General features: G+C 44.0%; 1 protein-coding gene across 5 annotated transcripts in view; it reads right to left on the bottom strand.

The window, feature by feature from the left end:
* Positions 1–1127: 1127 nt before the first annotated feature.
* LOC134583262 (protein kinase C theta type-like) overlaps positions 1128–23204 on the bottom strand; it is a 64731-nt gene continuing 42654 nt past the window's right edge. For 2 of the 5 annotated variants that reach the window (XM_063440129.1, XM_063440131.1), the window contains exons 2-8: positions 4010–4171; positions 3751–3842; positions 3534–3596; positions 3150–3288; positions 2768–2959; positions 2339–2467; positions 1128–1873 (exon numbers count right to left, since the gene is read on the bottom strand). In XM_063440129.1, the coding sequence (XP_063296199.1) occupies positions 1748–1873; positions 2339–2467; positions 2768–2959; positions 3150–3288; positions 3534–3596; positions 3751–3842; positions 4010–4168 (900 nt within the window). In that variant the 5' untranslated portion in view covers positions 4169–4171 and the 3' untranslated portion in view covers positions 1128–1747. Of the gene's footprint in view, positions 1874–2338; positions 2468–2767; positions 2960–3149; positions 3289–3533; positions 3597–3750; positions 3843–4009; positions 4172–4342; positions 4453–23204 lie in introns of those variants that run through there. The other 3 variants (XM_063440130.1, XM_063440128.1, XM_063440127.1) reach the window with 3 other exon arrangements.

Below are 23204 nucleotides of genomic sequence, written 5' to 3'. Positions count from 1 at the left end.
TCTCGAAAAGACAGTGTTTACTGCAAAGAGCCTGAAGGGAATGATTCTACTCACCAGAACAAATACAATAAGCTGTAGTTGTTCTGATTACTATAGTGTCCCTTTAAAGTAATTGTAGCTTCAGTATCTAGTCATAGAGATCAAGAAGATCATCTCATATGAACTCTTTATACAAAAGATCAGTTGTATAGACTAGTAATTCATACATTTGACTATGTAAGCTAATTATGCTAATAAACTGAGGCTAAATCAGATATGACGTTCTACGTATCCATGTAATGATCTAGGCATTGTACCAAAGTAACATTTAAAGTTAGCCTCCATCATGTTATTATGTGTTTGTTTAATCACCATATACTTATATATTTCCACTTGTTCCCTAACCTATCACCACAAACGTATGCCATCACTTTGTTGCCCTTTCATGTTTTTTGTAACCCAAGAGATCCTATATTCTTGGTATTTCCTGATAACTGACTTGGCTTTGGTTAATCGTTTATTCCACATTCTGGTATCCCTGAACCTTAGCTTTGTTATACTCATATATCTATATGTTTCTAACCTTGACCTAGGCTTGTATCTGACTATTCTCTAACCTATACCTTACATTTATATAAGTTAAATCCAGCCACTCTATGGCCCGGCAATACGTCTTTGTGTTTTTAGGGTTATACTTGTATCTATTTATTAAGTAGACTATTGCATTGTGTCAGCTTTGAAACTGCAGATTATTGAATGAGTGAGTGTGCCGGATGCTGTATGTTGTATGAATTGATCCCAGCAGCACCCTTGTAATGTATGCATGTTCAGGTGAGTAGGATATACAGATAATCACGAACCTCTTCTATTGAAGTTTTAAGTAGAACAAGTAAAACTCTTTAATTTTACTGCATGGGGGCCCCATACATTGTACATTATACATTGGAGACAGTGTAATGGAAAGAAATCAGAATATTTCATTTTTCAGTGTGTATCTACAGGTTTTATAATCAGAGAAACGTTTTTGTTTTTTTTCTATTAAGAGCACAGGGGTATCAGTAATCAATTAACTATCAGAAGAATCTGTTTTTGATGGAATGAAACAGAAGAGAATGCTTGAGATTATAGTATATAGCGAGATTCTGTGATAGACTACATCAGGAGATCTTTATTTTGAAACAGAAATAACAGTACAAGCTTACATGATATACAGGGGTTTTCGGGGGTACAGGAGCAAACAGAAGCATTAACATGTTTCCATTTCACAAATGGTTGCGACCATGTTTTTATATAAAACACCATTAACAGATATAGCATGATAACCCGTGACAATGCAATCTATATATCTCTCCCACAAGGTAGGCCCCACTTGACTGCCTTTTTTGTTCAATAGAAAAAAATGTAACAGAAACACGTAAACAACCTCAGCCACTCAATTACGTGTGGTTCTATTGCGGGTATTTCGGCCCAAGTCCGCCCATGGAGCCCATACTTTCTCACAGGACTTCTCATTATTGCAGTGAGTTTGATAATTTTCTTTGATCATGTAGGTCACATCTATCATGTGTGTGTGCCTGTGCCTAACTATTTTGTCTCTATGTCCGGTTTGGCAGCCAATGTGACCCCGTTCATAAATTTCTGGGTTTTTGATGTCATGACATCTGCTGGTCTGGCTAACAGCAAGGCCAAGCAGAAGATCTTTTTAATGCATTGGAGAAGATACTCTGATGGAATACAGCAGGAGATATCGTCATTCTGTTTCGATAGCTTAGTCCCTCCATTTGTGGCTGGTGAAAGATAAGCCAGGGATGTTCTCGGTGTATTCTGATGTGTTACTATCATTCAGAAATGAGAGGGACTCCTCCTGGCACTCAGATGATAGGTCGCCATAAGGCTGTAAAAAATATGGAAGGGTCTCTTATTTCATTTACATGTAATGGCAAATTACATTAATATCACACACTTTAAATAATTATCAATGATAGCAATCGAAATGTGAAAATATAACCTTTAAATAAAAATAGATCACTTTTTCAGCATAAGCCTGAAATGATTACCACACTAATGCTGATCATTTATAAATAAGACACAATGGGCCATATTTATAATGCTCATTAATATCACTGGTAATACATTTGCCAAACTATTAACTACATCTCATAAAAACACAAATCTTTTCAATATAAAAACTAATGTTGACTGTTATGGATTTTTACACATGCTCCTTACATATCTGAATAGTTTTTCTAATAAATCCTTAAATTACCATTGTTGTCTATGAGTTCCAATGTGTGATAGGGCTAGATGTTCTATACAAAGGGGTAATTCAATATGAACTCAATAACTCGTATATACTTACCACTCGTGGCTGGTATGGAGGAGGAATTTTTTTGGCCTCCAAGTTCTTCCAATCTATCCCGCTGTAAAATGGATGACCCCTGATGTCACCATTTACCCCAAGGCGCAATTTTGGGTCTTTCGTGAGGAGCTGGAATGATAAATGCATTAAATCATCATTAACTTGAACCATCTAGACTACGTAATCCATTATATCATTTATTGATTCTATTATACATTTTAAACTAATTTTGCTGTCAAAGAATATTTAGCAAGAGAGGGATTACCGATTTGTTATTAAACTATGCATCCGAACATAAGACTACATTTTATGACTTTTCGTAAAACATCCCTAAACATCTTTCCTTAATATTTTCCCAGAAACACATCTCTCTATTTTCTATTTAAAATGGTTCTTCAAAGATTATAAATTGGTGAAACTAACGCATACCTTAGATAGGAAGTCATGTGTTACTCCTGCAAATGAGCATGGGTAACGGGGTTCCACGGTCGTCACACAGGCATTGTAAAGTTCTATTTCCTGACCGGTGAAAAATGGGTGCCTTCCACTCAGCATCTCATAATTAATCGAGCCGAAGGACCACCAGTCAGCTGCAGGGCCGTACGCCTGGATTAAAATCACCTGTAAAAGAAAAATGTATCCAATTAAAAGGTCATTCTCTCATGTATTTTCTAATGAAAAAAAGATTCTAGACAATCTTTTAATTGCAGGAAGTTTCATAAAAAAAAATCATATTTAGATTGGATATATGTTTAAAGACAAATACATGGTAAAATTTATAAAACACCTGTACAAATAGATAAAAACTCACCTCTGGGGCCATGTAGATCCTAGACCCAATCACACCCGTGGTAGTGTCTCCTGAAAATATATCTGTTGCCACCACTCCAAAATCGGCAATCTTAACATGGCCATTTCTCTCAAACAATATATTATCTGGCTTAAGGTCTCTGAAATTGCAGATCAATACATTTAAAAAGTTTCTGAACTGAATGTTTACAGCAAGTGAAGTAAAAGGTGAAAGCCACACAGGGGAAATAGGAAGTAGGGCTAAAATACATAGATAATGGCAGTGGCAATGGGAGAGTGAGCAGAGGTTAAATATACAGAGAGTAAGGAAGGCGCTCTTTGAGTAGCACTCAGATACAGAGTTAAAAAGAGCAAAGAGAGAATACACAGAAATGGAAACTCATACCGATGAATAATGCCATGTCTGTGGAGAAATTGGATGCCACAGACCATTTCTGCTGACATAAATCTGGTGGGAAAGGAGAAACAGTTTAAAAGAACCAATAATAATTATAAGGTCTGCTTAGATATGTGTATGTTGGTTGTTATGAATTGTTGTGGGATATGGTTTTAGTTCTAGATAAAGGACGTGGACTGTACCTTCATGTAGCTATGTTACTCACTTTACTTTGTGGCGATCGAGGCAGTGTTCCTTCTTGAGGATATCGCTCAGGTTGCCTCCACTCACATGTGGCATAACGAAGAACGCGTGGGCCTGGTTCAGGAGACATAAACAAAAATCATTATAAACCCATGGAACCTTACCCTGCAGACATCTCAAACTGTTTTATGGGCCAAATGTCTTACAGCAGAGGTGACAGACACATTATTTCAAAATATTAGTGGACAGGGCTTCATAGCTACAGACATACAACGCCGTACCGGTGTCTGAAAGGCAGCTAATCCAGGGCAGAGGAAGGGGCATTCACCTGCCGCCTTCAGGACATTCCTCTCTTCAACAATCCTATGTGCCTTCATTGGCCTTTTCTTGATGACTTTCACAGCCACTCTTGCGGTCTTGTTTTTTAGCGTTGCCAGCATTACCTGTTATAGGCAGGGAGGAGAGTTACCATTAATTTGTCTGCAACATGGCTGAAAAACCATCCTCCTGTCCACAATATTTCTGATTTTATGAATTAATAATTGAACCGTCTCTGTCAGGAACAACACAGGGATCCAATATACAGAGTGCAAATATGAATACGTATACCGAACCTTACAGTGGCCGGGCTAACGTTGGCAAGGACAGAGAATAGTGAGGGATGAGCCGAGGTCAAGGGAGACAGAAAACAGGATAAGTGATAAGAACAAGCTGAGTCAAAAGAAAGGAGAACACAGAATAATTAAACCAGAGCCAAAGTCAAAATACCAAGTATCATAAACCAGAAAACAGACTATAGGGAACAAAGTAACTTTGAACCACAACAGGACAATGATTCAAAGCTTATGAGCCCTTTTTATAGTGTGGTCCTTTAATAGAAAGCCACACCCCCAAAACGGTCGATTTCAACATTTTGGCAAGCCGTGATGTCAAAAGAAGAGCTAGATACCCCTAAGGGAACCAACTAGGTGTGTGTCAGGGGCGACCAAGACAGGGGATAACCCTCACATATATGTACAGATAAAGAAAGAAACAGACCTGGTGGGTCAGAAAAAGTAGGGCGCCCCCTAGTAGATTGCTATATATATATATATATATATATATATATATATATAAAAAACATAACTTTTAATCGTTACTGTAATAAAATACTCATATTAGTAATGAGAAAATGAGGATGACAAAAATAATTTAGGTATATTTAGGTATAGATAGGTGAGATCGTTGCTCCTGAGTGGGATATATCATCTAAAGGTATCACTTAAAAAGGACTGATACAATCTTGAAAGGAAAGGGGATCCCACTACAGTACTCGTACCGTTACCACAAAGTAATAGCAACTTGTGATAATGCTTCCATCTAAAGCCATCTAAAATAATAGATGGCTACTGACCCTCCCAGCAGAACCCCTAACAGTTGCTTAGAAAGTCTTGTGGGGTAAAAAGTAGCAAGATAGTGCTACAAATCTGGGAGAGAAAATACACGTACAGAAAACATGAAAGTCTGTTACTAAATTGCTAGTATTGCTCAGCTAGTCCAGAGTCAGAGGTAAAATGATACAGTGTAAATAGTGCCTCTGCGGCTGTCAATGACGAAAACTCCCTTGACTGGGGTGTGAGCACGAGGTGGGAAGACTAAACTAGAGTCTCCCCCAAACAAATAAAGAATCACCCTAATAACCCACAACCCTCAACAGAACAGAGCACAATTCGAGCCGTCAAAGCAAAGACTTCTAACTAACTGGCTAACGAAAACTGGAACGGCTAGAGCACGAACACCTATCTATCCTCGCTACCTGCTACCTGACCCGTGTTTCGGCACTGCTAAACGCGCCTTCTTCCGAGGTTATACAGGCGTTCTCAGGCATCAGTAGCTCCTTTATAGCTCCATTGCACCAATGGATAGAGGGGGCCTGTGTTGTAGGTTCGCGCCAAAAACGGGACCCAAACACACCCCGCCCCCCATTGACGTATCGTCATGCAATTGGTAGACACTTATCTATGTGTGAGCCTGCACTTTTAACCATATAACTACCGTTGTGCTATGATTACGAGAGAAGTCATATCACTGGTACAGATAGGTAGATAATAAAGGAGTGCAAAAACACATGTATGTGCTATTGAATATAAGTAATCGCCTCAGTATTAACAAGGGACGGACACCTTGATATTAGGAAACATGGAGTAAATCATCTTTACATAAATATCCATGTATAAAACTAATATCTGGAATGTAGGCCATAAAGAGCATAATCAGGTACAGTAGTTGCCAAGCAGTCTTATAGTGGGCTTGCACCGATATGTATATAATTTTCCTGTTGAACTGATTTACTGTACCATGATAGTGAATGTGCCTCTCAATGGTCTGGGGTGTAATAGATTACGGTGGGCAACCCCACTGACGCCATACTAGAGTCCAAAGAAGAGCTGGTTAACCCTCTCAGATTATTCGAGGAACCACTTCAAACCTCTGGACTCATCTTGTACCCAGACACATAATCCAAGGGTGCATCGGTTGTATGAAGACGTAGTTACTTATATTTTATTAATTATGAAAAAAATGCTCATATAGAATGAATTTATAGTGTGTCAACTGCTAAGAAGGTATAGACCACTGATGTAACAAATCTATGTTAAAAATAATGAATAAAAGAAAGTATTTACAGTATTTATAGAGAATGTGTATATATATATTAAGATGAAATTTTATATTATGACAGGAGGCTTCGTATTTGCTTTAGTCTCTCTTTACTAGAACTCCACAGCAGCACAGAAAAACAACCAATCAGAAAAAAGTTAGGTACTATAAAACTCCCCTCCCCATGCATCATTTCTGCTTCTAGTGGGTGGCTTTGGGTTTTATTATGATTTATTTATGATTTATATTCACGGTATTTAGTTATCATATTATATACTTTATTTTTAGCTGTCATATTATATACATAAATATTATTTGCATTATATTTATTTTATATATTATTTACATTATATGTAGTTATCAGATTATATGTCTTATATGCCTTATATCTAGTTATCATGTTGTGTTTCTTTTCTATATTATATGCTTTACTGTTTATCATATATGTTTAGTTGGTTCCCTGTTACTTTGGGGGTGGTTTCCTTCAGTGGGGGTTTTTATGGGGGTTTCTGGGGATGCTGCCAGGGTCGCTCCCCTTTTTGTTTCGCCCCCCTCTTTCCAGCGTCCTTCGCGGGCAGCGGGTGCTTTCACTCGGGGTGTCAGGAGACTAGCCGTTTGGCTGTCTCCTCTGACTCCCCGAGCTCCGGTATGAGCCTGTCACCGCCCGGGGTTACTCGCGTTCAGATGCGAGTACCCGGCAGCCGGACCCGCTCGCGCACATGGCCGCCTCACCGCGGCCGGCTCCTTCTAGAGCCACGTGCACCCGACCGGTGAGAAGAGGGTGCGCTTGCTTGCGGCCCCTCCTCCACCCACGGTAGTTGGACCGCAAGATTTTTTTCACTTAGCATGCAGAGCCAGTTCGCCATTTAGTTAGGGGTTAGCACATCTTTATACTTTTATACCAACTGGTTTTGGCTATGAACAAGTGACCAGGGTTCTAGCTTGTTATGAGTAAAATATATTATAGATTTTAGGAAATGTGGGGAGTAATTTATTTTGCACTATTCATTTAGTGTTCTTATGTTCCTATCCTTGTGCTTCTCTCTCTATATATATCCTTGTGATTCCTTCCATCTCTGAGTCAGCAATGAGACGACTATAGTGGGATATACACTGTCTATGGCAAGTGTATTAAGCTAAGCAGACCTAGCTCTGGCTCTAACCGGTATGGGAAACCAGCCTATGCTGACACTAATTCTATTTATCAGGCTCTGTGACTAGTAGTTGGAAGGTGGTACCTTCCAAACTCAATAAGGGGGCGCATTGAGTTGGCAATTGTTTACCCCTACTCCTGAAATTACCACGGGTACAATACCATTCAGGTGGTATGCTGATGATGCAGGTTCAGGTGCATAACCTATTCACAGTTTAAAATGAATCGCTCAGTATTCCATGATTTTATGGACACTATGATCGCTGGAACATTTTCAGACTATATCCACACTACAGCTGGAATACCACTATTTTGCCTGCTGGGCATTAAGGGGCTGCTAGTCCCAGTTAAGGTTTCTTCACACAGTATTACGCTGTCTAAAGGGATTGGCGTCTATATCACAGGGTACCCTGAAGAATTACAGATATTTGGGGGACTCTACCCTATCACAGGGGGCCCTTATTACCTATTTAGACGCTACCCAGGATTGGCCTGCTATGTCTGTGCCCACTAAAATGGCCTGCTATGTCTGTGCCCACTAAAACTGCCTGCTATGTCTGTGCCCACTAAAACGGCCTGCTATGTCTGTGCCCCGTTGATTGGCCTGCTATGTCTGTGCCCCGTTGATTGGCCTGCTATGTCTGTGCCCCATTGATTGGCCTGCTATGTCTGTGCCCCATTTATTGGCCCGCTATGTCTGTGCCTATTTGAATGGCCTGCTATGTCTATGCCTATTTGATTGGCCAAATATTCTGTGTCCATTTGTTTGGCCTGCTGGGCCTGTGCCCTTCTGGGGGTATACCACTGAGGAAAACCCAGTACCCACCAGTGACATGGAGATAGGCAGGTGCCCAGGCAAGCACCATTGCCATACTATCCAAGAGGACTCCAGTATACGGCCATCTGAGTATGGTAGGAAGGGTGAAGGCCCTAAACCTCATGCCTGAAGGGCAAGGCTTCTTATGAAGACCCGGGCACACATCCACGGTTTACACCAGACCGGCGACGGCACATCTCGAAGGAGAACTTTGCACAGACAAGGACCGGTAATCAGACACCTACAGGAGAACGCGGTGTTTCCCTGTCCTTAACAACTAACTCTCTATCTGCCTCACGGTGTCCATATAGATATCGGTAGTTGTTCCTGCGTAAGGTTAGCTCCTGGCCCTGTTCAGAGGGGCTTACTTGCCTTGTCCTTCCGGCCTGCTATTTGCCTTCTATCCGAGATAGAATTTACGTATTTACTATTATCTACGTTTATTATTGTTTTTGTTTTCGTGCCTTCCTTTTCCTTTCACTCGGGTCGTCGAGAGGCCTGACTAGACCTCCTCCGACCTCCCGAGTGCTCGTGGATTGCGGAGAACGTCTCCAGCTTTCCTCAGTCATCCTTGACCCCGCGCGGTCAGTTGGTAGTTTTCCATCTTTGTTTCCGAAGGTTGCATTTTCGCACCATCCCTTTCTGTTGTTAAGGATGGACACGGCCCGAGGTTGTATACTATCCCATCGGTCTGGTTTACTACCAGTTGATTCCTTCTCAGGTTAGCGATTCAGAGAAGGGTCTTGTGGTCGGGAGAGACCCACCTAAGGACCTCGCCTCAGTCTTATGCTGATATTAGAAATTGGTGTACCCCTGCAGTTGGTCACCCTGAGTCTCTAAGGGACTCTCGTTTGGATCACAGGAGGGTGCGGCCCTCCATCACCTCGATCCGAGACTATTTTATTTTCAGGAACAGGGAGCGAACCCCTCTCATATACAGAACCGGACACTGATTTGTTATTAGAGGGCACAGCCCTCCCTCAATCTCAGCCAGATACTGAGCTGGATACAGAGGACATGTTTGGAGTGACACATTCTCATAGAGAGAACTGGTCACGAATGTAGACTCTACTGTCTGGTTATTATCGGGTGCGGCCCGCTCAGGCTATCAGCCGGATGCTATCACGGAATTCGATCACATTATTCGAGAGCACGGCTCTCTCATACACTCGACGCTCTACGGTGCCGTCCAGTTGTTCATCACACAGGCTTGTACCTGTGCAAGACATCGATGACTGCATAGAGGGGCGTCCCTCCTGCATTCAATTAGATCTGACGACCGTGCTACTGATTTCGTTATAGAGGACTGCCCAGTCATGCAAGATATACATATTCAGACTGGATCACTCTATTTTATCTCCTGTAATGGATCTACTGGATCCGGACCACTGTACCACACGCGAGAAATACTCACAGGGGTGTGACTCCCACTTATTTACACACACTCCTGGTGATGGTACGGCTAATGGATGAGCCTCAGGTATTACGAGAGTGCAGATTTTGGTATATTCTGCACCATATATAACAGAGATTTGCATTCTGTTTTGGATATCCAGACCATTGCGAACAAACTGCGCAGGCAGTTTCTCCCATATCAAGATGACATGAGATACGGAGACCTTCATGGAGCAAACGGGCACTGCCTTGCTCAGGTAACGAGACTAGGGAAGGCCTACTACCCGGTCTGAAGGTAAACAGTACGCATGTGAAATAATAATAAATCCAGAATGTAGCGCTTATATGACAAAAAAAAGTATTATTATTCACCTTTTAGAATTTTGGAGCAATAATCCACTATCAAATCGGTTCATAACCTAAGAAAAATAATCATACATAGTGTAAAATTGTATAACGTATTTTTGGTTAATAGTGGCGTAATTGGCACACTCACAAACAAAGAGCTATGAACCCAGCTCTGGTATGAATGGCTTCTGGGTCCGTACAGGCAACCCACCCCTATTCGTGTTGAAAAACAGGAGGTCTGGAAAATATTAAAAGTACACCCAATTGCGCAGTATTGTTTAAAATGTTTCAAAGAAAATTATGTACTTGTCCCAAGTGAATACTCACAAGTCAGGAGTCAGGATATACTGACTCACTTTCACAGCGTTGTGCAGATTGGGGACTGCACTCCCTGATGAATGATGCTGGGAACCAGGATCCGTAAAAACCGATTTATTACAAAATTATAATATATAACAAATAATTAAAATAGCTGCAATGAGCTCTAAAAACAATCCGGGACGCGTTTCGCAACAGCAAGCGTGGCTTCTTCAAACCGGGTATAATCGATAAATGTCCTAAGGTTCCCTGTACAAGTTTAAATAACTAAAAACGGCGGCCAAACACATCATGCACAATAATCGTCACACGTCAGTACCACCCACAGGTACGACGTGTGCGGTCCAAGTCTCTTTTTGGTATCAGGTAACTTCCACGGCGCTGAAATAGTTAAGTTCATTATCCTCTTTGTGGCTATGTTGGTAGCTCCTTGTGGCAAGCTGTGTATATGTACATCCATTACTGTTCATCTGACTTCGGGCTCGTCGTTTTTTTCTTTTTTTAATGCCGGGTCTTTTATTAAATGTCCGCATTTACTTAATTTGTAGGAGGCAGTATCAGCATGTGGAGGAGAAAAAATAAAACAAAAGAGCAGGATCAATTGCCTTATCATAGTCAATAAATTCTGTAAACCTTAATTTTACCACATGACAGGAGGCTTCATATTTGCATATCTTTCTTTACTGAAATCTCCAGCAGCATAGTAACAGTAACAACCAATGAGAAAAAAGATATGCTGCCCATAAAAGGGTCTGTCTATGACATCATTTCCTCTTTCTTTGCTGCTCCAGCCTACAGGTCAGAGTATTTTTTACCTCTCTGGGTCAACTTACTCTCTTGAATTGTTTTTTCCTATATATTTGTACCTATCCAAACAATCCCTTTTCACCTGGCTCTCTACTCCTATTCCCCTACTTCTCCTCTCTGTATTTACACTTTTCTCATATCTGTATTTTTTACTTGCGTTATTGCCGGTTGGTCCGCGGGCGTCACGGCTATCCGTGCCGCGCTTGCCACGCGGACCGATCCGTTTGTTCCATGTGTAGGGACGGGTAGGGGTATCCAGGTACTTATTCTGTTGGGGTTGTTTCGCGCGCCGCGCCTTCTCCCCGCGACCGCGAGCTGGTATCCACGCGGCCGGCGGCCATCTTGGATCTCGCGACCCGCGAGATCCTCGGCGGCCGTCTCTCTCTTCGAGTCAGCGGATCGGGAATCACCCGATCTCCGCTCTAGACCCTTAAAGCGATACATATATATATATATATACATTTGGACTCTATGTAATACTGCATATATTGGATGTTTACTGTATTCACCACATTAAAGTTTTTTTTATATCTGAGGTATTAATCGGATGTGCAAGAATATTGTCATACCTCACAAGGATTACACACATATATATGTGTATATTGCATGCTACAACCTACAGGAACCCACCAATCACTGTGGTACTGTAAATATTTTTTAAAAGAGGCATATTAATACCATACCCTTTACAGGGTCATATTACACTATTGTACCCTCCAAGGGCATACCATATTACCGCACCCGCCACGGGTCGTATGATATCACTGTACCTGAAAGTACAAATGTATGTGGGTGTCCTCTGGGCTTTTTTCCATGGCACACCACCTGGGGTGACCCCCCAGATATGCATGCAAGGTCACTGACCATTATCTTATGTGGGTGTCCTCTGATTGCCACGGCACGCCACCCGGGGTGAACCCAGAGTATATGCACATGGTATTAACTGCACTGGCATCCTACCCTGATTATTTACTTAACGTGCATACAGCTCTGGTGTACAACTGTGGCGAACCCATCCATACACCACTACTGAGCTCATAACTGAAGGCGGCCTCTATATTAGGCGACAGCCCATACATATACGCCTCTCTAAACAAATCTCACTAAAAACTGGGCGGCCCCCAGTTGTACCAAGAGTCTGTCACTACAAGTACTGACTCTTCTCCACTACCTCCACTGATTTTTATTATCGCCCAACAGGACGAGAAACACTCTAAACATCATGGAGGACACACAAGCCAGTCAAGATCTTCAGGCCATGATTAATGCTGCAGTAGCGGCATCTGTTGAAAAAGCCCTCTTGAAGGCTAGACCCCTAAGTCAGGGCGACATGAGTCCCCCAGAACGGATGGAAACGGCTGGCTCGGAGATACCCAAGATGAAGCGACATCGCAAGACTTCGAGCCCTCCGTCCACTAAGGCCAAGAGCAAAATACCCGTCAAACGGAGCAAGGACACGGGCCGACAACTGCCCGCGCCCCAACCACTCCAATCCTCCGATGAGGAGGAATCATATGTGCCGCGCACCCTAGACGTGATCGATGAGTGGCAAGGGGATGACTCAGTCTCCGAAGAGGAGGAGTGGCAGGACCTACCTCCCACCTCCTCGAGATATGTTAAAGAGACTTTTCTTGACACCACCGACGGAGACAGAGATGTCAGTACCCCCACCGATATGGCCGGGGATGGCGTATTTATGGATGACCAAGGGAATCCACTCTTCGACCCGCGTACCATCCGACACCCGCGGTCTTCCGAGTGGAACCTACCAGAACACCTGACAAGATTCATTCACTTCTGGCTACGCAAACCGCTGGAACGAGAAGTGCGAGCACGCCTCCGGGCCGAGTGCCTCAGACCCCTGTTACCCGATAAGGTGGCACTTACGCCTGAGTTCGACAATACAGTGATGGTATTCATGTCCCGCTCGGGCCGTGATCCCCGTAAGGGCATAGAGAAAGGCATGAAGGCGGCACAAGATAAATTGCTGGACTTGCTCGGCCCCATCGCAAAAATACTTTACTTCGCAGACCTAGCCCTCAGCCAGGGCTCCCAACTAGATCCCCATATCATACAGGAATGGGCTCAGAGATCGGTCTGCCTACTGGGCAACGCTAACGCCGCATTATGCACAGAAAGACGCAAATCGGCTTTAATCCGCATCGATAGCAATCTCCTGGACCTCGGAGCGAAGGAATTTGGGCCGAAAGCCCAAGGACAACTGTTTGGCGATGCCTTCATCGCAGAATTGAAGAAACATGTAAACCTGTTCACCACGTTGAATAAGGCCCAAACTTCACTCAAACAGGTTTTTCATACACCAGCTGCAAGAGGTGTTTTTGGAAGGGCTGGTCGGCAGCGGAACCGTGCCACCAGCCGATTCTGGTCCTCAGGTTCCAGACCATTCGCACAATCCCAAAGTTTCTTCCCATCCACGACGCAGAGACCCTATGCGTCCCGAGGAACTGGGAGGTCTAGAGGATTTCGAGGCCGAGGACGCGGCCGTTTCTCCAATGGTGAGTTCACATACATCCCAAAATGTTTCGCATTTTATTGCAGGCAGCCTGTCCCTTTTCTTTCAGAACTGGGAGTTGATTACCAGGGACCCCTGGGTACTACAGACAGTACGAGGCTTCGTCATAGACTTCTTCGAAGACCCCATTCAAATCGGAACCCCTCCTCCGATCCACATGTCAAAGGAACAAGAACACTTGGTGGACGAGGAGATCCACGCACTCTTCAGGAAAGGCGCAGTACAATACGCGCCAGAAGGTGGAGGCTTCATAAGCAACATCTTCCTGGTCAAAAAGAAAACAGGCGACTACAGACCGGTTATCAACCTCCGGCAATTAAACTCATTTGTAGTATACAGACACTTCAAGATGGAGGGAATCCATCTGCTACAGGACCTCCTCATCAGAGACGACTGGTTTACACGTCTGGACCTCAAAGACGCGTACCTGTCCGTGCCAGTAGACATACACTACCGACGTTTCCTCCGCTTCCTGTGGAGAGGACGGACGTGCCAGTTCACATGTCTGCCATTCGGTCTCAGCTCAGCTCCGTGGTGCTTCACGAAGCTCCTGAGACCGGTGATGGCTCACATTCGAACCCTAGGCATACGATGTCTCGTATATCTGGACGATTTGCTAATTTTCTGCGAATCGGCCTCCAGACTACGATTGCAGACGAAATTTGTCGTTCACTTACTGGAATCTTTAGGTTTCATAGTGAACAGACAAAAATCGGCGCTCTCTCCTTCCCAGTCAGTTCAATTCCTCGGCTTCGACATAGACTCGAAAGACTGTGTCCTACGCCTCCCCTCAGCAAAGATAGCCTCAATAAGGAAAGAGATCAGACGGGTTCTGAGGATGGACACACTACCACTCAGGATGCTCGCCCGGATTGTGGGACTCCTCTCTTCCTCCATACAGGCGATTTTCCCAGGCCCGCTACACTACAGGGCCATGCAACGACTGAAAGCGACATACCTCCGCACCGGACACTCATACGACCACTGGATCCCGTTGTCGTCAGAAGTAAGAACGGAACTTCGGTGGTGGTTAATGCACATACAAGCCTGGAATGGCAAGGCGATCTTCGGCTCATCCCCGGATTTCATCGTGGAATCGGACGCCAGCTTGTGGGGATGGGGAGCTCACTGCACAGACGCCTCCACGGGAGGCCCATGGCAAGAGGAGGAGACCAACCTTCATATCAACTGTCTGGAACTGATTGCAGGATCCTTCGCCATCCGCAGCCTGGCCAAGGACAAGTCGAATTGCTGTATCCTGCTCCGCATGGACAACATCTCTGCGGTGCAATATATCAACCACCTGGGAGGAGCGAAGTCTCGAGCATTGACAGAAGCCACGAAGGACATCTACAGCTTCTGCCTGCGGCGGAACATCACACTACAGGCGGAATACCTACCAGGAATCTCCAACCTGACGGCGGATTGGTTCTCACGCCACTGGCTAGACACCAGCGATTGGAAACTCAACAGGGAGATATTCCAAGAGTTACGGCGGGGGACATGCCCGCTAACAATAGACTTATTTGCCTCCAGGACCAATCATCAACTACCGAGATACTACAGTTGGCTTCCAGACCCGAAGAGCGAAGCCGCAGACGCATTCTTACAGGACTGGCCCAACCTAGGAGCCTACGCCTTCCCACCATTCTCCATGATACCACGAGTAATACGATACGTACGCACTCACAGGATCTCTCTCATCCTGGTAACCCCCCTTTGGCAGAGCCAACCGTGGTTCCCAGATCTCCTGGAGATGTCCCACGGACACCCCCTACTACTCCCTGTCTTCCCTCTACTTCTGACAGGGCCTCGGGGAGAACCACACCCCCTCATCCTGGACGGACAACTAGAACTGGTGGCCTGGACGATTTCAGGGGTTCCTGGGCGCTTCACGGCCTATCACAATCGACTAAAGACCTCCTATGGGACTCATGGGCTCCAGGCACCAGGAGATGCTATATATCCGCTTGGGCAGCCTGGAGTGATTGGTGTATGGAACGGGACTCCGATCCCTTTAATGCCCCTATCACGCTGATCCTTAACTACCTAGCCCATCTATTCACGCTAGGGCAATCCTACCGATCCCTCAACGTGATCAGATCAGCCATATCAGCGGCACACGTCCCAGTACAAGGCAGACCAGTGGGTCAAGATCCACTAATATGCCGATTACTACGGGGCGCTAAACTAACGAGACCACCAGCACCCAAATACTCTAATCTCTGGCAGGTAAACGTGGTGCTGGATTTCCTTAGGGCTTGGCCAGACAACCCTTATCTGTCACTGAAGCAACTTTCAGCCAAACTGACCCTGTTGCTATGCCTCGTCTCGTTCCGACGGGTGTCAGACGTCAGAGCATTCGACGTGGACGGCTTCTCCCTCACTCCAGAAGGAGTTACCTTCTCCATTACAAGACGGACTAAATCGGACTCCACCTCTGTATCATATCCGTACTTCGGATCAGACCCCAAACTATGCGTCGTTAGGACACTGATGAGATATACGGAAAGCACAGCCCCCCTTTGAAACAATTCGAAGGGCCAACTGTTGATTTCCTACGTAAGACCTCACGGACCGGTGTCTTCGACCACACTGGCTAGATGGGTTCGCTGGCTACTATCGCTGGCAGGAGTTGATGCTCTTTTCGGCGCACACTCGGTCAGAGGGGCGGCTGCATCCCAAGCCTTCACGGCGGGCGCCTCCCTAACCGACATCATGCGCTGCGCAGACTGGTCACGAGAAAGTACTTTCAGGACGTTCTATTTCCGTCATACATCTCATGCTTCCTTCACACTAATTAACTCTAAGCTTTAAAAATGCAAATATGAAGCCTCCTGTCATGTGGTAAAATTGAAGATTATGTTAGCTTTAGTGTACTAATAATCTTAATTTTAGTAATGACAGGAGGCGAATATTTCCCACCTTATAGTATCCCACCCAGGTTATTTTCGGATCTGACGGGATCAGGTATTAGTACTCAGGTAAGCATACTGACGGTTGTCGATATATTTTCTGATCTAGATGCTATTTCTTAACCATGTATGAATTGTATAACCTATCAGATTTCATCAATTAGATGGCGGGTTTTGTCATATTGTCTCACGTTGTATTATACAGTACTATAGCTAACTGTAGACTAGGCAATCTAATAGTCATTAATATTCAGATTAATGTTTTGATATGCGGACATATTGCCACGCCAGAAACCTTTCATCTTTTTTCTTCTCCTTTCAGCGTGAAAAACTCTACTGCGGGACAAAGATTCACCTTAAACACAGCCATACCATGGATCTTCCAAAGTTCATCCTACTACCATGTTATTGAATTGTTAACTTGATCTGTTTATATGTTTACTGTTATTTTTTCGCCTCAAAGAAAGAGGAAATGATGTCATAGACAGACCCTTTTATGGGCAGCATATCTTTTTTCTCATTGGTTGTTACTGTTACTATGCTGCTGGAGATTTCAGTAAAGAAAGATATGCAAATATTCGCCTCCTGTCATTACTAAAATTAAGATTATTAGTACACTAAAGCTAACATAATCTTCAATTTCTAACATTAGTGTATCTTATTTGTTCCGGTTTCAAATGGACAATTCATTTTCATTTTTAATGCAGGTAATATTTCTTGTATGCGAGTCCAATTTAAATTACATAAGTTAAATTTATAAAGTTAACAATAAAGTACAAAACTGTAACCTTGTATCCTTTAATTGGTAAATGTTATTCATATTCCAGTAAGTATTATTGCATCTCCGTCCGAGCAATTAATTTAGAAGAGTGATTACAGTTTCAATGAGAAAGGGAAAAGGGAAGAACGGAACGGAATAAAAACACTGAACATGATTCCTGCAGTTTTATGATTAATACCATTTACCCTATGTAATAATTGAAAACATTTTTGATGATTAAATGAGTAGACCGTACAGCAATAATTAGAAACAATTTAAATAATTAAATAAATGAACTGGACTACAAATCTAATCTTTTTAATTGCCCTTGTAATGATTTATGCGATTTCTTGAGAAAGGCAGGTTTAAAATAATTTAATAAATCGGACTATAATTCCGTCCGTGTTTGTTATTTAGTGTTAAGGTACCGTTATACTATGTTTAGTATAACGAAATCAGGTCCCAAGGGTATTCTGAATAATCCTATTAAGGGAAAGGTATCCTGACACAACGAATAAACTGTTGATAATAGTATTATTGAATAAATAAATCGTGCAAAAATGGTTTAAAGATAATTGAATGAATAAACGGACTGCAAATCTGTCCTTTTTAATTACCCTTGCAGTAATTTCTTATGCAAGGCAGATTTTAAATGATTCGATAAATAAAACCGGACTGTAATTTCGTCCTTGCTTGTCATTTAATATTTAAGTTACCGTTCTCCTATGTTTAGTATACAGAAATCAGGTCCCAAGGGTTTTCTGAATAATCCTATTAAGTGGAAAATGTCCTGACACAACGAATAAACTGTTGATAATAGTATTATTAAATAAATGAACCTGTGTAAAAATAATTAAAAACAATTTAGATAATTGAATGGATAAACCGGACTACAAATCTGTCCTTTTTAATTGCCCTTGTAGTGGTTTCTTATACCAAGCAGGTTTTAAATAATTCAGTAAATAGACCGGACTGAAATTTCGTCCTTACTTGGTATTTAATGTTTAAGTTACCGTTATCCTATGTTTAGTGTAAAGAAATTAGGTCCCAAGGATACTCTAAATAATCCTATTGGGGGGATGGTGTCCTGACACAACGAAAAGACTATTAATAATAGTGTTATTATGAATTAATCTATAAGTGCATATTACTTATATATAGTTATACATTATGTCGGTATCTATTTACATTTTCTAGATCTATTATTCGTACAATTACTATCAGAGTAAACAGAGAAAAGAAAAATGAGGTGCTGTAACTGTGGTACCAGTTTTTCAGACCTCTATAAGAACATGTGTAGTAGCTCATTACCAAAATGTAGTGGAAATATGAAAAATCCTAATCATTTTCGTTCTAAAATCTTATACAGAATAATGTTAAAAAAGGGATAACGGGGGGGGCGGAGCCGACCGCCAAACGGATCAGACGCGTCTAGTCTGAGCTCCAGCGCCTAGACTAAATTTTCGGAGCCAACTCGGTACCAACAGCACCCACTAATCCACAAAGGTGCCCAAACTGCCCACAAGCTACAGGCGAACACAAAGGTACCAGCAACGACCCAGCACGGTACCGGAGTAACCCGATCAAGGTTTAAGGCCTACCGGGCTTGAGCTGGGAAGAGACGGCCGCTCTCCCAGGTCTCCGAACGGCGTTTGGCTGCCTCCCCCCCCCCCCCTGGACCGGTGGGGGTTATCCCGGTCCTCACCCAGTGGCCACGACAACAACAGGCCAGCCAAGACCCAGCAGTAGCCTCAATACCGCAAGCTGTGGCCTAAACACCTCAACTAAAATGGCGGACGCCACACGCGCCGAAGGCACCGAGAGAGCCTGCAACGATCCAGCGCCCACTACACAAAGCGCTCACAAGCTCAAGCCAGACCGTTACCCACAACAACCAGAGGAAAACTTACAGCAAAGTGCCCCGACAACACACAACCTCTGGGACACGATCCGGAGCTCTGACCACAGCTCCAAGGCTGGCCCAAATCAAGCAAATCATGCGGAAAAGCCGGGGGCACAGCAAACCAGTACCCGCACCGCAAAGGATCACACAGAAGGCACGCAAGCGAACACCTACATCCCAGACAAGCCGGGGAGCAGGTCTCCCACACAACGAGCTGCATACCACTTACAGAAGACCACACTTTATCCAGCATTGGAAGGGGGCAGAAAAATTCGCACCTCACGACCCGAGCCACAAGCCCCTCACACACGCAACAGCCGAGGGGTTCAACCCAAGCAACCGCGGACGACACAACGCCCCCCAGTAAATAGGGCCCAAACTCCTCCACAGACATACCACCGGGTATCCCCCAGAGTGACACTGGCCCGCACACCACTCACCGAACCTCGCTGTCATGGAACTGTGGGCCCAATATCCGGAACTTCGGACCGGTGGATCTCTCACACAAAGCCAGCGGTCTACACGCAACCCCAAAGGACCCACAGAGCAGGCGTTGGCTGACTGCGGTCCGAGAACTGAGATCTGAGAGTTCCACCCGAGTACGGGGGAAAGTTTCCAGCGCTGTGACAAGAACTCTCAGTCTGTAAATATATGCCGATTTGCTGTCTCCTTTTAAGCACTCTCACATCCTCTCAATGCTATAGTCCAAACTACTAGTATCTTTACTAATGTTAATGCTACTCCTAGCTTACCTTGCCTGATAACAGCACAGCCTTAAGATGTCTAATAGTTTATTTTGTCATACAAGTAGGGTCCTAGGATCAGTCTCAGGGGACACCTCTCCAGACGAACATCAAATTCAGCAATTTGTTTTATCATGTACTTTGAGCAGTTGAATTTATCTGTAAGGTTTAAACTATACCCAGCACTGTTTGTCTTGACTTGTTTGCGCACTGCATATTTCTGCCTCTAGTCTCGTGATATGGTTTCATGTATAAGCATAGTCTACAGTCTCTCCTCACTTATTCTTCCATGACATGTGCATCACGCTAATATATTCGAACCAAAAGCGAAGCAACTCAAGTTAAATTGTTTTAAGCAATATGAATAGCCTGACTGTTACCCTTCTTTGTTACACCTGACTTATTTCCTATTATATGTTTTTAAGTGTAAAGCTCTGAGTGAGGGAGCGTTGCCTACTCTCCGCATGCAATGCGCTCATAGGAATACTGGCTGATGTTTATGCCTAGGCACCTCTCCAAGCAAAGGCGATACAAAGCTAAGCATTGCTATACAACCTAGGTGTCACCTTACCTGACTCTGAATATAATTGATAAAGCTTGTTATTATTGATGGCCTAAGACGTGAAATCGTTATAACAAAACTGGTTTTCATGTTATTTACAAAAAAGTGCTCTCTTTATGCTAGTTATTTTAGATAAATCCCACTCTGTTGGATTAAATGTTTGGCTAAGCTTAAAAATATAAAACTTGTGCGAATTATCACGCCACTGTGTAACCTATGTGAATCCTGAAATACGCTGTTGTGGCGACTGTTGAAATGTCTGTAACTTCCCGCACAACAAAAATAAAGAATTTAAAAAAAAAAAAAAAAAAGGGATAACAATGGAAGAATCTCTTCGACCTATTTAGATAAGTGGGAGAAAATAGAAAAAGGGGAAGAAGGTTCTTAAAAAGTCAAATAAAACGATAAAATAAGAAAGGGGGGGGGGAGGGGAGGAGTGGAATCGTATCATAAAAAATGGCACAGCTCGAAGTCAGCGTTAAGGCCATGTGGAATCAGTGTGTTGAGTTTGTAGATCCACTCCATCTCACATTTTCCTAGGTCTCTTATAAAATCCCCTCCTCTCCAATTTGTATTAACTTTATTCACCCCAAAAAACATTAAACCCTCGGGTTTCTGATTATGGCATAGTTTAAAGTGCTTAGAGACGCTGTGTTGCTCAAAACCAGCTAGAATTTTGTATATGTGTTCCCTAATTCTGATGTGTAGGGGTCTAGTGGTTCTCCCCACGTACTTCAGTCCGCATGGGCAGATTAGGAGATATATCACATTTTTAGTGAAGCAGGTTATGAATTGTTTTATTGGGATTTTATTATTTCTATTTAAATCTATATCTTTTTTTTTTTTTTAATTCTTTTTTTGTTGTTGTGCATGGTTTAACAATAGGCTTACTCAGCCACGATAGCAGTCGTAAGCAGTAACAGGCATAACAGTCAAAACATGGCATATGAATAGACAGCACAATGTTTAGATTATGTTGAGAGGATGTATAGACAGTGGATAGACATAACATATAACATAAAATTTAAGCTTTCCTGTCTGTGGTGGTCTTGTTAGGTGTTGGTCTATGCATATAATGTCGCTTAACGAGATAACAGTAGAATTGTATAGACATACTATATGATTTGACATTAGCGTGGTCGAATATATTAAATCAAGAAAACAAAACCGTATAACATGCTGGGCTTACGCACTGGGGGTAATATGCTACTGGCCCTTGTTACCAGTTATGCCGCCTTGGCTGACAGTGGTGAAAGAAAAAAAAAAAACTAGTGGCACAATGCCGTGTGGTTAACCAAATAAAACAAGATAAAACAGTGAGGCATAATACTGGCACTGATGACCTATTCAGCTCCAGGTGTTAAGTACCAAGCTAAGTGTAGGTGCCGCTGTGTGTGGCCTTTCATTTGCAACTAACCAGTGCCCCTCAGTGGGTATACACAGTCCCGGCCTGTGGATTGTCCAGAAATATATATCTCTGAGGGTTTTGCAGCAGTCACTCTGTATGAGTCCGCAGGCCGGTAGATCTGAGTTGTGTGCAGCGAGCTGGGTAGAGTTCGGTAGGTTGCGGTCGTGGTAGAAGGGCGTTAGATATGCAGGGTCATGGCAGTGGTCAACAGTAGGGGCTGACAACAGGCAATCAGTCCTGGGCCTGGGTCGGTATGCTCACCCCACCCCGATACTCGGGAAACAATTGGCGCAGTCCATCGGGGGTATCTGGCCCGTTCGCCGCGTAGCAATCCTCCAGACCTTGTGAGGGGCCTGCATTGAGTGGCCACAGACTCGGGGGCATTTATCAGAGTGCAAGGCTTTCCCACGTGGGGTGCGGCAGGGGCCCCGGATATCTTTTCGCCGCTTGTGGCGGGTGGTTTTCTGTCGTGGTGGCCCGTGTGCTGGGTATTTCCCTGTTTTGGCCCTCTGCCCAGGAGGGCTCTGTTTTCTTATATTCTTTGCTTGTTGGCAGCGAGTGCCCGTGTTACTTGCACATTTCCCCCTCATGGTCTCCCCCAGCTCCGTGCTTGGGCGGCTTCGGCTCGAGCCTCCAGCCGTGCCCAGAAGCGGGCAAAGAGCTCATTCAGACGCTGTTCCAGGCTTGTGTGTGTCGCTTGGTCGTTTGGTGGGTCAGTCAGTTTTGGCTCGGGCTGTCCGTCCGCCATTTTGGTGAGGCGCATGGCTGTCTAGGCCCTCACAGTGGTCGCCGCTTGTGGGTGTCGAGGGTGAGTGGGGCAGCCAGTGGGGACCGGGATAACCCCCACCGGTCCAAAGGGGGGAGAGAGATCAGATCCTGTAGCAGCTCGCTCTTGCATGCGAGTGATTGGTCCGTGGCAGTGAGATAGGGCGGCGGCCGTCCACCCCGTCCTCTGCTCAGCTAGGCCGCAATCCGCAAAGTGTCTCTGATTCAACCGGAGCTTCAGGATGCTGTTAGCGGAGTAGGTCAGCGTCCCCTCCAGTGTCCTTTTTCTGGGGTATCAGTCAGCTTGGTGTGTATTTCAGCGACATTAGTCGAGTTTCAGGCTGTGTGTAGCAGGAGCTCTGCAGGCATGCGACCGCTCGGCTTGGCGGCTCAGCCCTGCCCCGCTTAAATC

The sequence above is a fragment of the Pelobates fuscus genome, chromosome 13 (genome assembly GCF_036172605.1).
Source record: "Pelobates fuscus isolate aPelFus1 chromosome 13, aPelFus1.pri, whole genome shotgun sequence".
NCBI lineage: Eukaryota > Metazoa > Chordata > Amphibia > Anura > Pelobatidae > Pelobates > Pelobates fuscus.
The sequence above is the reverse complement of the archived record's forward strand: the minus strand, read 5'-3'. Positions and strand labels throughout refer to the sequence as shown.